We start from the raw sequence: 15,735 nt of genomic DNA on the forward strand, positions 1-15,735 counted from the left end.
TGACAATACGTTGAGCATTGCATGCACACGTGTTATTCACTCTTATCACGTCATTACTCACTGACCTCACACGCTTGCACACAGGAATCAGTAAAATCACATATCACATGCAAATCAAGTACTGCCACGTTGGGGCACATGCAAATCATATTCATGCAAATTCAAGTGTATTAAGTCACATGCAAAATTGCAGAATCAAAATATATCAAATCCAAAATTGCAAAATAAAAAGGGTTTTACCATATCCACAGATCACACATGCATCAATCAAATCTAGAAAAAAGATGTTTTATCTTAAAACTTTCCTTATTTATCCTATTTTACAAATATATATATATATATATATATATATATATATATATATATATATTTATATTTATATATTTCACCTAATACTTCCTGAGAGGTAATTGGTGATAATAACCGTCCGATCGAAATAAATGAACAGCTCAGAGTTATTTGGGTGTACCATAGCAAAGTCCATGGAAAAAATCAATGCACATGCTGATATACAGTACTTGCTTCGTGGCTCATGCTCATGATCTCCTTCAAACGTTATGCTCTAAGGCCTTCCCCAATGCTCCAAGTTGGCGTACTGCCTCAGTCGCCATATCAACACTGTGTGCTTTTTGCCTGGGTGGTCTTTGGGGGTTGACTGAACCAGAACCTGTCTGCTATTCATATGTCAATGAATAACAACGAACTCAAATTTCTAAATTGGAATGTGAGGGGGCTCAACTGTGCTGCAAGAAGAGAGGCAGTCAAGCTACTAATCCAGCAAGCAAGGCCACACATTGTCTGCCTCCAGGAGAGTAAATTAAGCAACATAAACTCTTTTTTGCAAGCTGAATTCCTGGGACAGCATGGATGGGGTTGGAATACATCGAGGCTGATGAAACAAGGGAGGTATTATTGTTGCTTGGAATGATGACTTCATTGTGGCAACCCAGCCGGTCAAGAAACCTCAAAGCCTGACTTTGAGATTGACTATGAAATTAACCAACACCTCTTTTATATTGACATCTGTATATGGTCCGACTGAACACAACGCAAAGAATGGCTTCCTATCAGAACTGATTAGCTGTCAGCCTGCGCAAAGTACTCCATGGATCTACCTTGGGGATTTCAATTTGATCTGTGATGCTAGTGACAAGAATAATGGTAATATAAATCGTACTCACATGAGAAAGTTCAGGAGGGCGCTAGACGCAAGCGAGTTGTTTGAGCTTAGATTGTTGAATCGACGATACACCTGGAGTAATGGGAGAGCCTCACCAATGCTGGTTCACCTGGACCGAGTATTTTGCAACCATGACTGGTCCAACCTTTTCCTGGAGATTGGCCTACAAGCTCTCTCGAGTTCCCTCTCCGATCACTGTCTGCTATTCTTATGTAGCCAAAAACAACAACCGAGGAAAGCTACTTTTAGATTTGAACATTTCTGGATAAGGATCCAAGATTTTAATGAAGTGGTCTCGCAAGCCTGGGGCAAACCTGTTGCTGGCACCAACCCAATGATGAGACTACACAATCGCCTGAGGATAACCGCTTTTGATCTGAAAGCTTGGAGCAAATCTCTTTTCAGCAATGCACGATTGCAACTCAACTTGGCAAACGAATCAATTCTTCGCCTGGAAATCGCTCAGGAAACCAGAAAGCTCTCAGCGACAGAACTGAATCTTTTGAAGGACCTAAAACACCAAGTGCTGGGGTGGGCGGCGATTGAAAGGTCAAGACGACGACAGTGTTCGTGGCTGACCCAAATAAGAGAGGGAGATGCGTGCACAAAATTTTTCCATCAACGTGCTAACGGAAGGCGAAAGCGAAACCTGATTGCTTACCTCAAAAACCAGGAAAATGTAATCGCCTGGAGCCATGAGGAAAAGGAAGAGATCTTGTACCGTTTCTACAATGACCTTTTGGGTACTAGGGTTCAGCGCACGCAAAGCATAGATTGGAACAACCTACAGCTATGCAGGATTGAGGACAATGATTTAGACACGCCTTTCACTGAGGAAGAAGTGGAACATACCATCAAGATGCTCCCTGCAGAAAAGGCTCCGGAACCCGATGGTTTCACTGGAATTTTTTACAAAAAAATGCTGGCAGACGATCAAGGATGACATAATGACAGCAATGAGCTCCTTTTACAATCTACGGGCAGGACCTCTGGAACATCTCAATGGAGCCAATATTGTCCTCATCCCTAAAACTGAAACACTTGAGTATGCGAAGGACTTTAGGCCCATTAGCCTAGTGCACTCCTTTGGAAAGCTGATAACAAAGACTCAGGCCATCAGGCTATCAAGGCACATGGACCATTTGATCTCATCTTCACAGAGTGCTTTCATCAAAGGACGCTGCATACATGACAACTACATGTACGTGAGGAACCTGGCGCGAGCATATCACAGAACTAAGATGCTGGCGTTGCTTTTCAAGCTAGACACCTCAAAAGCATTCGACACGGTCTCTTGGGATTATTTGATAGAGATGATGGAACATCGTGGTTTCAGCTCGAGATGGAGGGATTGGATATCCTTGTTGTTGTGCTCTTCACGCTCGTCCATCCTGGTTAATGGCACTGAAGGGGAAGAAATTAAACATGCTAGGGGTCTGAGGCAGGGTGACCCCCTATCCCCATACCTATTCATCCTAGCAATTGATGCGCTTCAAAAGGTCCTGGAGCTAGCGACAAATGATGGTGTCCTCTCCCCCCTGCGTGGAAGATGTGCTAAAATTAGACTTTCTCTATATGCGGATGACGCAGTCATCTTCCTGAACCCAAACAGAGAAGAAGTCGCATCCTTACTGAATATCCTCACTCATTTTGGGGCGACGACTGGGCTGAGATTAAACTGGACAAAATGCTCAGTATCTCCCATAAGATGTGCCTGTATCAATCTGGATCAAGTTTTAGAACCATTTGCAGGCCTGAAGGTGCATTTTCCAATCACTTACCTGGGACTACCATTGACCTTGGGTAGACTAAAGATTGTTCATCTCCAAGGAATTTTAGACAAGGCAAGAAAGAAGCTAGCTGGCTGGTAAGGACGCTTACTGAATCCGGCAGGGAGAAGAGAGCTTGTGCGCTCAGTCCTAAGTGCGATTCCAATTTATATGCTAACCTCTCTCAACGCACCAAAACAACTACTGAAAGATCTCGACAAGCTAAGAAGACCATTCCTGTGGGCTGGAGATGGAGAAATCACAGGTGGGAAATGCAAGGTGGCTTGGCCTTTGGTTGCAAGACCTATCCGCCATGGAGGCCTCGGAATCTTAGATATGGAGAGGTTCAGTAGAGCATTAAGACTGCGCTGGTTATGGCTAATGTGGAGCAGTACAGATAGACCGTGGGCTGGGATGCAGCTACCTGTGGATGCGAAGGACATCGCCCTTTTCTCGGCGGCAACCAAAGTAATCATAGGCAATGGCAGGAGAGCGCCTTTCTGGACCTCGTGCTGGATCAGGGGGTGGTCACCGGCCTCCCTTTTCCCGAGCCTGTACACGCATGTAAAGCGGAAGAAAAGGACAGTGCGCGAGGCCGTTTTTTACGGTAAGCTTATTCAGGACATTGCACACAATCTGAATGCAGAGATATTGAGAGACTTTGTCGAGCTGTGGAAACTTATACACACCTTGCATCTGGACCAATCATGTGAGCAAGAGGACACTATTGTTTGGACTCTTGAGAGCTCAGGCGAGTACAGTGCCAAGTCGGCCTATGAAATTCAGTTCTGCGGTCAGACTTTCTCCAATTTTCCAAAACTGATCTGGAAGGCATGGGCGACACCCCGCATCAAATTTTTCTTATGGTTGCTCCTGCAAGATCGAGTCTGGACAGCAGCCAGGCTACAGTTGAGGGGATGGGAAAACAACTATTTTTGTGCTCTGTGTGAAAGGAATTTGGAGACTGCCGTCCATCTATTCACGGAATGCCCGTTTGCGAGAGAAGTCTGAACGATGGTAGCAACATGGAGCAGTTGCCTTAACCTTCAGCCGGAGGGTTGGAACGACTACAGCGACATGGAAGAGTGGTTCTTTGCAATCACAAGTATCGGAACAAAAGTAGCGCACTCACTAGCAATGCTGACTACCTGGCATATTTGGAAGGAAAGAAATGCTATTGTTTTCCAACAAAACCATAGCACCGTACATGCACTGTTCGCCAAGATCAAGGATGAGTACTCCAATTGGGCGTCAGCAAGGGGAGGACCTTCCACTTCCTCAAGATTGAGATCAATTCAATGAGTAATTAGCATAGAACCTTAACATCCCAGGTGGCGGTCTGCCACTTGGGAGGGCGCAGCTCGCGCATGTATGTTGAACTCTATCTTCTACTTATTAATACAAGCCGGTTGAACCGGATCTTTCAAAAAAAAAACACTGGATGTCCAGGCGTATGTCCGGTCTGACAAAAGTTGAAGCAGCTGTAAAGTCCGCATTGTGGAGAAGAGAGCCACCAATGCTTGCTTGGGACCACAACAAGTTCATAATAAAGAAAGTTGTGATGGGAAAAGACTATGAAAAAATTCTCCACTCACCTGCATGCCCGCATTGGGAGACCAGTGTCTCATACTCACCCTCGTCTACATGTACCAGAATTTTTGGTTGAGGCTAACAAGGCTGTTAGCCTGTGTTGCTGGTGCCCTAAATCTTCCCTCTGTTTTTTTTTCTTAAAGTCACTCTCAAGTCTCAACTTTCCAAGTCAGAGTTTAAAATTGCCCTTGGGGGAAAAAAAGGTCTGTCTAAAGTAGGATGATCTCAGAACTTTTAACAACACCAGAACTTTTGGTGCCAGGGAGATGGCGCATATCTATCTCTGATTTCAAATCAAAAGGAAACAAAAGGCATGTTTGTCATCATCAGTCCATCAAGGCCACGCCACCGTAAGTTTGCTGCATCTTGTAAACAGAAGTGCATATGGACACATATGGTCCAGTTTGAACCATTATGACCTCGAGTACACATGACACACCAATATTGGAGTGCCTGGCTACTCTGTCTCAAATAGTGTTTTCGTGACGACATCGACACTTGATCGCCACCTAAAGGCTACCCCAAATTCTCATAAGAGTATAGGACCATCGACTATTGTGCAGTGATAAGCATATTGTGCGTGTGCATCAGGTAGTTATGTTGCCTAATCATGCAATTCATGAAAACATGCATGATTGGCAACATTGAACTGCTCCAGGATCAGTTCGTAGCAAGGTAAGCAGTTCAATGTACTTGGGACAGCTCACAATCCCAAGGTTGGTAGATCATCTTAACATCAACTAGCCACAATCTAGTGGCTATAAGAAAACCTACAAAGCCACAATCGGATAGCAATTGAGCTACCCAGCAGATGACACCTTACACGCCTAACAGGTAAATCATGGTCTTACTGTAGTTAAGTTTAGAGGCAAAACTTACAGTATCATGTCTTATTTCCAGGCTGTGATAGGATCACAACTCAAAATGGAGTTGAAGGAATATGATGCCTTGACTGCTATCTGCACATGAAGAAAATGAGAAATAAATATCAGAGAAACTTTCAGCAAGCAACCAACATTTTAAGAGGAAAGGTGATTCAACAAACTTTGTTGAGTATTAATCCAATTATGAGTATATCAGGGTAATCAACAAAATTAAGAGAGAATTGTATAGAAAAATCTACAATTTCTGGCTATCACTAATCTCATAAAAAACATATGATCAGCAACTCGGCAAGAACTAGCCATATCTAGTTGTTTTGGCAGAATATAGCCATATCTAGTTATTTTGGCAGAATACAGCCATAACGAGTATATTATTGAAATACATCCACAATGTTTTATAGCACACAAAGATGTGCTGCAAATGTGATGTGACTAGTAAATACTACAAAGTCCCAAAAGAAGCCTAGTGGTCAATTGGTTGCCCACATATCTAGTTATTTTGGCAGAATACAGCCATAACTAGTATATTATTGAAATATATCCACAATGTTTTATATCACGCAAAGATGTGCTGCAAATGTGATGTGACTAATAAATACTACAAAGTCCCAAAAGAAGCCTAGTGGTCAATTGGTTGCCCATGGTCTTACTCTGTGTAGTTAGGTTTAGAGGCAAAACTTATAGAGCATGTTGAAAAACAAATAATGCAGTTGAACATGTTTACATGGTCATAATGCAGTTGAACTGTTGAAGAAATATATTTTTCCTTGATACCTGTGCACAGCAAAAATGAAAAAAAATAATCAGAGAATTTTCAGCAGCAACAAAAACATTTTAGAGAAAGAGGATTTGTTTTACGTACCCCTGTTTTGAATAATGAATATTAGCCAAAGTCTTACAAAAGTATACAAAAGGAAACAAAAACTAATAGGAACCCAACAACTTATTTAGGTAGTGCCTATGTCACCAGGGCCATTAATAATCAAATAAAGAAATGATCATATATAAATTTGCAATTATGTGGCTATTACTAATCTCACAAAGTAGCATGACCAAACAGAACTAGCTATTGTGCGCCAAAAAAAAAGAAAGAAGAAGAACTAGCCACAAGCATTGCAATGGAGCTACACAAGCATCGACCACAAATGCGACATAGCATATTTCAATATTTGCTTCAAAGCTGCAGGCTGCCACACTTAGGCACGCCTAAATTAAAGTTAACCTTAAGAAGTCTGAAATGATGCCTGAGTCTAAAAAGACCCCTTGAGAAGCCGGACAGACGCCTAAGTTTAAAAGGCAAAACTTACAGGATCATGTTGTATTTCTGGGCTGTGATATGATCATGATGAAGTGGAAGGAACATGTTTAGGCCTCAATCACTATCTGCACAGAGCAGCAAAAGTAATCATATTATCACAACTAATTCAAGTATTTTGAGATCAAACAAGAAATAATACTAACCCACATCTTGAACCAGAAGCCAGGAAAATGGTCTTACAAGTCATAACAAAAAGGAAATAAAACGGTTATAACAGTAACACAACAAATTACTGGAACCCCCTACAAGTCCCTAAAGTCCAGAGCCAACTGAAACAACAACAGGAAAAGGAACTGAAGCCTTCGAATATAGAGCCATAACCTGCATAACCTTGTAGCTTTCTCATGACGCTCTTAAAATTCTGCTGGAAGTTCCTAGTTTATTTAGACCTGTAAATGGGAAGGTCCAATCCAGAAGGTAAAAATACATATTTTGATACTTGCATGCATATACCAGAACACAAATATAAGCATCTAACTATCAAAGATTAGTAAAATCAGCAATGATCAGGTACATGCACATGACTGAAGATAAATGGTGGCAGAAGCACCGATAAGTTTCAATCATTAATAGCCAATCACAAGTTTGAAGTATCAGCCCTGACTCGACAATCACAGATAACCAGCACAACCGTATTCAGTACAACATCCATCTGAATATTATTATTACAAATATTCATTATTTCATTGTGTAGTAAAATCTCCTAGATGGCAATGCCATGATATTCCCACGAATCTTGACGGTAGCCACCCAGCACTTCTTCCAGATTTTTCATCAACGCCATTAACTGAGAATTGCAAAGGGGAATAATTAACTGTAAAGATGATTTTATAAGTAACATGTAATACTAAAGAACACTTGCGATTATCTAGCTAGCAATAATCAGGGCACGCGAGCAACTGAAAATTCTAGGGGAAACGAAAAGATTTAAGCAGTGGAATAGCATAACGGCAGTGAATGATCAATGCCAGCAAGCGGCACGTGTTCATTTCCGGTTCCGGATGCACTCCAACGGATAATTGACTCCTCCCAGACACAGCACCCGCTTAAAACAAGATCAATGGCCTGGGGCCCTGAGCTCCCGGCCTCCAGGACAAGGAATTCCTAGTCCAAGTCTCCGAGATGCCGCATGCCACGCCGGGCGGCCTCTGATAGTGAGGCGAGAACACGAGAACGGTGTGTGTGTCTGGCTGTCTCTGCCGCTGCTGAAGGAGTACGAATTGATCGGAGATGTCAACATGGCGTTGCATCCGTCGGCTTACACGTACACGGCGACGCTCAGCTCTCCATGGACAAGGAGATAAGGAGAGCACCTGTCCGAGTGGGCGCACAGCGCACTGTGGTGAAGGAGGAGGCCGACGGGGGCATGGTTGGGGAAGGAAAACTTACTTGTAGGCGCCGTAGAAGGCTATGGCCATCAGGCAGACCAGTCCTGCCGCAGCGGCCAAAGCCATCCTGCTGAGGAACCGGAGCCCCACGGGAGCCTGCATCGGCTCCTCTCCGGCGACTGCGACGGCGCCGCCGCCACCTTCGCCGCCTGCGCGGATGTGCGCGGCGACAATCAGCATGGTGCCCAGAAAGGTCACCGTGGCCGCAGCGGGCAAGACACGGAGAGCAGCCAGACCAAGTGCGCGGGCTTGCTCGCCGTGATCCACGTCCGCACCACCTGGAGCCCGCACGAACAGGAAGAACTGGAGAACACCAGCGCACACGCATGACATGAAGGACACGATCTCCGGCAGGCGCCGGTTGCCGGCATCTTGGTGAAGGACGTGGCGGTAAATGAAGGTCACAGAGACAGAAAACCCCGCCGCCGAAGCCAGGAGCAGCAGGTCCCGGACCCCGCTGTGGAGTGGCGGGGCTTGAGCGGCTACCGTGGTGCTCGCACCCGGCAGCGGGCCCAGCAAGTTGGCGAGCTCGACAGCGCTCATCGCGGCACATAGGGCCGGGACGGCGGCGGTGGAAATTGCGTTCCCCATATAGTTGGGTTTTCGGCCGAGGAGGACGAGGATCTGGAGGGGAGGAGCGAGGGGCGCCTGGCGCTTCGAGGATCCGGAACAGCGACGGTGTTTTAGGGTTTAAGAACGCCGGCGGTGTGAGGGGGGAGACGCAGCGCGAGGTTGCTTGCTAGTGGAGGGGGGCGTGGGGAGGCGGATGGCTGAGGGCGGCGGCCGGTGATGCTGCGACCTGGGCTCGTGAGCTACACAGTTGGTGGACAACCTACTCATAGTATATGGTGGTCAGTTAGTCAGAGGCAATACGTGTCTTCTCCTCTTCTTCTTCTCCTTTTCTTTATTATTATCCACTTTTTATATTGAGGAATAAAACGACTTTCGTGAGCTTATCAATATCTAATCCACTTTAGTTAGCGACAATGTACTTTTTTTCAGAAGTGATACCTGATTATGGAACGAAGCGTCTACTACACTTCGTCACTTTGGCACAACTCTAGTTGCTTTGGATGCGCTTATTTAATCCAACAAAATTAAAAATTCACTGGACATTAACTCAGAAAAATCTAGTGTCTATTGGATTTATGTGGACTAACTATTTGAGAGGTAAATTATTCTTTAATGTCTAGTTTTAAGTTTTATGATACCCATGGGACCCATGTTTATATCTAGGCATACCGATCTACACAAAGTAGTAAGTAATTCTAGACTCATCTCCAATAATTCCAGTTAATTTTGCTAAAATTTTAAGGTGACACGATGTTTTTAAATTTAGAGTCTGACTTTTGATGTGAAGTAGCGGTCAATCATATTAAAGATGGGGCGCAATGATGGCGGCGACGCTCCAACCCGCTCTGCCATGGGCTAGAGGCAACAACAGACGGGTTGGGCTGGGACAGGGTTGTGTTGGCGGTGTGGGTGTTGGTGATTGCACGCGACGAGTTGACGACGAGTGATTGGAGCTCGAAGGAGGTCAGCTAGGAGCGACGGGTGGTCGTCATGTACCTCCATGGAGAATGGAGTGAAGAAGGAAGGAAGGGCGAAAGAAGACGACAACACTTTAGTCATATGAAATAATTGTGTATGTTTAATGGCCTATGCATGGGAGCAACGGTGTCAAGGACGTCATGGGAGATCTCAAGTGGACGGAAAATTGTAATGATATGATCCAATATGATGAATAGTAGTGGCAAACCTTAGAGAAGTAATATTTATAATGGCATAAATCCAAATTAACTCTCTAATCTATCATCAGTTCTACATAGTACTTTTGGAAAAAGAACAATACTCACCCAAAGATTCTAAAACGGAAGAAGCGACGTAACATGCATAGGCTGAGCATGGGCGTCATAGTACCATTGCAGCCTGATGTGCTGAACCGGCCCTGTCAAGTTCCATTTTTACACACCAATACCGACCAAATGTCCTTAGAGAGAAATTCATACCGACCGCAAGGGGCTGCCTGACATGCATCTGCTGAGTCTGGGCCTCCCTCCATAGTCCCGATAGGCCTAAAGCCACCGGCCCACATTCAGGTCCCATTTTTACACATAAAAACATTGATCGAATATCCCCTTAATTCTGCCAAAAAAAAAACTGACCAAGGTGACAACGAAACCAGTTACACCAAGAGGCCGAACCCTGCTGCAGAAAGTAGAAGAGCTGATCGACCCCGGCCACCGAGCAGTGGGACGTGCAACTCCTTAATCAGTGCTTCTGGGAGGATGATGTGAGATTAATTAGACAGCTACCGGTGCATAAGGACATGGACGATACCTTGGCTTGGCATTATGACATTAAGGGAATTTTTTCGGTCCGGTCAGCATATAAGGTCCACACTGAACAGAAACAGTGTCAGCAAAGAACGAGGCCAGGGGGCTCGGAAAGCAGCAAGGAAAAAGGAGAGTTCTGGAGGAAACTATGGAAAGTTGACTGTCCTCCGAAGGTGAAGTATTTCCTTTGGAGACTAAGAAATAACTATTTGGCGTTCCGGATGGTTCTACAGCGACGGGGTATGAAACTTGACACCAGATGTTGCATGTGTGGGAGATTAGATGAAGACGGCGACCACCTGCTGTTTAAGTGCAAATATGTGAAGGAGGTTTGGCACGCTCTGAATCTAGAAGACATACGATGTAAACATGCTCAAGCTGCGTCTGCAAGTGAGGTGATGGAGGAAATCTTGCAGATGGAACCGAAAGTTCAGGCCACTGTTGTAATGCTCCTTTATATCTGGTGGCGTGAAAGAAATACATGGAGAGAGGAAGGGCGAAGAAGATCAGAGGTGGCAATAGCTTATACTGCTGCTGCCCAGGCTGATAAAGCTACTGCTCATGCTGAAAACCTGAAGGAGACTGAAACACCATTGCCGTTGCCGGATTTCTGTCAGAAAAAAAGGCTGGGAGAAGCCGGAGCAGGGGGTCCTCAAGATCAACTCTGATGGAGCTTTCTTCGAGCAGTCGGGCGACGGTGGATGGGGTTATGTTATCAGGCATAAAGACGGCAGGGTGTGGAAGGCTGGCGGCGGCAGGGAAGATTTCTTACAGAGTGCTTTCCATGCTGAACTGCTGGGATGCTTTGAAGGACTGAAAATGGCGGCTCAGATGGGGATGACACAGGTGATACTTGAAACGGATGCGACTACCCTGAAGACTGCTCTGCAAGGCGATGAGTACAGACTGTCACCGATGGGCAGGATGATTATAGAGATCAAACATTTCATGGCTGCAGAGTTCTCCATGTGTAGGGTCAATGTCTGTCCTCGTGTCTGTAATAATTTAGCTCATGAGCTTGCCTCAATAGGCTGTAAGATGCCCAGTGGCGATCGAGCCACTTTGGATTGTGTACCTCCGTTCCTGGAGGGTTTGGTGTCCAGCGATTCAGCTGTGACAGAGGTGTAATGAAAAGCCTCGTTTCAAAAAAAAAACAATTATACTCCTGGGACTCTGGGAGTATATCGCAAGAGGCGACTTACATGCATCTCAGCCTAGGTTGAGCCTGCGGTTCACGGCACATGTACTGATGTGTCTAAAGCCTGCCGTGCTGAACTGGCCCGGCTAAGTCTCATTTTTACACATCATACTGACCAAAACAATTATGTATAGAAAACAAAAGGAGCGACATGACAATTTTTTTTTGTTTTTTGTTTTTTTGAGAAGGTGGAGCGCGACATGACATGCATCTAGTCCTCTTGGCGGCACAATCCTAAATCCTAATGGGCCTGAATTCCCCTTTGCCAAACCAGCCCGGGCCAGTCCCAAGTTTACTAAGTGCCGTATTTGCATCCACTATTACCCGCAGCAAGTTACTGTAGCAGCGAGAGCTACAGCAGCAGTACCGATAGCTGTAGCATGCTGCATTGAGGGCGCACACTATCACTATCATAGCGAGCCCTACTAAAATTTAGTCTGTATCACATTAGATGTTTTGACACTAATTTGGAGTATTAAACGTAGATTAATTATAAAACTAATTGCACAGATTGAGACTAATTTACGAGATAAATCTATTAAACCTAATTAGGCTCATGTTTAGTCTTTCTAATTAGTATCTAAATACCCGTTGTGACATCTACCCAACTTTAGTCCCTAGATCCAAACACCCATCGAGTAATCCCATGGCCTCCCTTGGGTTTGGGACAGTAGCAGCCATGTTTAGCGAGACAAAAGGCCAATTTATCACGAGAAGAAGGACGATGACGACTGACGTGAGACGTCTTCAGAAGATTATCCATCCCCTTTTCTTTAAGTGTACTACGTAACATCTTTTCTAGCGAGCAGTCAGAAATGTCAGATCTGTAGTTTTCCATTTCAGAGGACCTGCTTGTGCGTTTTTTGAATGAAGACCTGCTTGTGCTTGATGGCTCTCTGAAAGGAATTGTTGTTGTCTTGCTGGAACAATCTGAGTTGCTCTGCTCGGAAGAAACCAGACGCAACTAGATTTGCCCCCAAAAATAAGAAAATAAAAAAGGCACAACTAGCATTCTCACAGAGAAACGAACGCTGAAGATAGGGAGACCAGACAAACCTGCCAGTGCCACGGCCGGCACGAGTGGAAGGCTAGAAGCAGCATAGCTCAGCTGAGGCCAGGCCACGCCATGGTGAGCGGTCGCCTTGCCCAGCTGCAGCAGCTCGGCGAGCATGGCGAATTGGCGAAGAAGAGGAGGAGCTACCCAGATGGGGAAGCTCCGCTCATTTGAGTCGGAGCATGCACGTTGACTTGCAACTTCGCAAATTTCAAGTCTCCCCCTCCACCTCGCGTCCTCGCCTCCTAAATAACAAGTGAACAATGCACCACCACTCCTGACCACAGACATCACTGTGGGTGCTGGTGCTGCACTACAGGCCCACCTATCAGGGATTCAGGGCTAAGAAAACAACAGCACCTGTGTCCCAACACCATAGAAAACAATAATCCAGCTCCTTTTGGCTTCTGCGAGGGAATCTGTGGTTTCATGATTGATCAGTACTAGTAGGTGCCAAACAACGTCATCTAGTAGGTCCGTGATCAAGTAGGTCGGGTTTCTTTGACCGGGAAAGGTGCAAATCCAGCAGCATGTTCGTTTGGCTGTGGCTTGTCGTAAACGATCGTAAATTTTCAGTCGAAATAGTATTTTTCTCTCACACAAACCAGCCAGTAGTACTTTTTCACGAACCAGCAACGATACGAACCAGCCAACCGAACAGGCTGCAGAACGTCCATGCCCAGAACAAACGTGACTTCTTGTGGTAATTAACAGGATTTGCTCTCCATCGTCTCATGTGTAAGGGTAAACATGGATTCGTTTTGCGAACTAGGACCGTCAAAATTCGAATGTGTCAAAGCCAAACCATGGAGTGGATAGTTGAGTGCTATGTTCAGAGTCCACGTTGTTAAGTACTGCTCCGTACTTGCATATGCGTACTGCATGAACCAATATTATCCAGCCAGCGCCTTGGGCGCTTGCTGTTCAAAAAGGGAACTTCTTTTGTCTTCTCGATCCATCAGATCAGAAAAGGAACCAAAACGGAAAAAAGGAAAAACAAAAGTTCACTCTCTCGGAGAGTTCAGTTCAGGCTCCAAACTCTCGAATTCATTGTCACGCTTTCCAATCAGCTGATCATCAGCTCTGCCCCATACACCGATCCCATCATGGCAGCAGGTGCTCATCAATCTTTTCCTGGCGGCAACCTCTCTGCCTATCCCTATGTACTACCCAAAAGGAAAGGATGACGCGGTCGGTCGACGGGAAACAACCTCTTGCAGCTTGAACCAAAGGTCATTCAATCTGATCGAATACCTCGTGCTCCCATTTACTGACCAATGTGCACACAAGCCGCGATAAGAAATAAAAAAAAAAAGGTGCTCACAAGCCCAGTTATATATACTAGCAAATACTAGCACACCACAAGTCCACAACTTGGAGTTATTTTTCCTAGTATATAAGTATTGAACAACTGGTTTGGTTTTCTGAGTTCAACACGTTCTGGCACAGTTATAGGACCGTAGAAATGCGGAGGTAAAAGTGCATAATGCTCAACTCCGAATACTATGGCCTTGACGTGAGAACATGGTTAGCAACGTAGCATATATGTTCTTTTCAAAAAAAAAAAAAACGTAGCATATATGTGCATGAGCACCAGGCACTTTCAAGAGTACTGTATGTTAGCAAATCATACAATCTCCATGACAAACTTGCATGATATATACTGACAGTCATAACCCAGGATAATGAAACGGTAGCAATGTAGGGAGTTCAATGTGCTTGGGTCAATCACACAAAACACACAATCCCATGGTGGATAGATCATCAAGACATCAACAGGATGAGAATGAAGATAAATGTGCATGAATAAAATAGCATATCAGCAAAGAACTCACCAAGATTGCAATACAGCTAGAAAAGCTTGGATAGCAAGCGAAGTTGATACCAGGATGCGACTAACTCATTAGAAGCTTTTCCCAAAAAGAAGCCTATGGGGTCAATCTTGGTCTTAGTGTACTTGGGTTCTAAGGCAAACCTACAGAATCATGTCTTTATCTCCAAGTAGTGATATGATCAAGACGGAGTTAAAGGAATATGCTTACACTTGAATGTTTAAGGATTTTTCAGCCTGTCACAGATTTTTGGAGGTAAAAGGGAATTTGTATTAATCCCCAGGTTCAGTAGAAGCGAGGAATAAGGTTTTACAAAAGCAAAGTAAAAATAAAGAACAGGAACCCAACAAATTTTCTCGTCGATCAATCATGCATGATTAGATAGATATGGTCATTAACCAAATACAGAGAAGAGAGTATAGAATCTCAAAAAATAGCATAATCAACAGGAACTAGTCACAATCAAACTGCAATATATATAGTTAGATGCACAAGGTCAATGGTTACCAAGTCTGAACCTGCAAATGGAAAGATATGGATCAATTCCATCAGAGAGAAGGTGACCCATTTTGACACTTACATATACCATAAAACCAATACAAGTACCTCACATTACATCAAGCAACCGTTATGCTCAAACTCAGAGTAACTTTCCACCAAGCAACTGGAATTCTGGAACCAGAACAAGAGAAAATAAAGCAATCGTGGTATAGAGTACCTACTGTATAGCGAAACTTGGAAGATGATAACTTCGTATCCTTCAAATCGTTGTGGTCTAAATCTTGCAGATATTTTGTTAGTACAGTCACTCTCAGATTTCCAAGTCCGAGTCTAAAGTTGCTAGTAGAAACATAAATTTTTTGTTTAAATAAAGTAGGATGATCTTAGAACTTTTAGCTGTTCCAACAACACTAGGTAATATGATCGGTTTGAGGAATGTCTTAAGATTTAGCCATTTAGGAAATTGCAGCTGATATAACTAGTAAGCAAGTTTTGTTTTCCTCCTCAGCATGTCAGCATAATTTAACTTTTGTTTTTAATGAAAACAAAAGCCATCTTTGTCCGCATCAACCCATATATATAGGATGAGCTACCGTTTTTTTTTTTTTTTTGCTGCATTTCACATAGTTTTAATTTAACAGTTCACGTAGGTAGGAGCATCAAACTATAGTACATATTGTCCCGA

The 15,735-nt window shown here is 44.2% G+C and overlaps 1 protein-coding gene across 6 annotated transcripts; it reads right to left on the reverse strand.

Annotated features, from left to right (window-relative positions):
* Positions 1–4,405: 4,405 nt before the first annotated feature.
* On the reverse strand, positions 4,406–12,946 carry LOC136521297 (uncharacterized). Of its 6 annotated transcripts, none has more exons than XM_066515009.1 (4): positions 12,720–12,946; positions 10,143–10,204; positions 8,131–10,077; positions 7,267–7,528 (listed from the first exon to the last, which is right to left on the reverse strand). In XM_066515009.1, exons 3-4 carry the CDS (start codon positions 8,718–8,720, stop codon positions 7,525–7,527), a joined length of 594 nt encoding a protein of 197 aa, XP_066371106.1. In that variant the 5' UTR covers positions 8,721–10,077; positions 10,143–10,204; positions 12,720–12,946; the 3' UTR covers positions 7,267–7,524. The 6 variants fall into 6 exon arrangements, 4 of the variants coding, with proteins under 4 accessions (XP_066371106.1, XP_066371107.1, XP_066371104.1 ...); XM_066515010.1 differs by lacking the exon at positions 12,720–12,946 and adding an exon at positions 10,295–12,712; XR_010775523.1 differs by lacking the exons at positions 8,131–10,077; positions 10,143–10,204 and adding an exon at positions 4,406–5,498 and having other exon boundaries at positions 6,148–7,528.
* Positions 12,947–15,735: the final 2,789 nt, after the last annotated feature.

Source organism: Miscanthus floridulus, chromosome 18, assembly GCF_019320115.1.
Source record: "Miscanthus floridulus cultivar M001 chromosome 18, ASM1932011v1, whole genome shotgun sequence".
NCBI lineage: Eukaryota > Viridiplantae > Streptophyta > Magnoliopsida > Poales > Poaceae > Miscanthus > Miscanthus floridulus.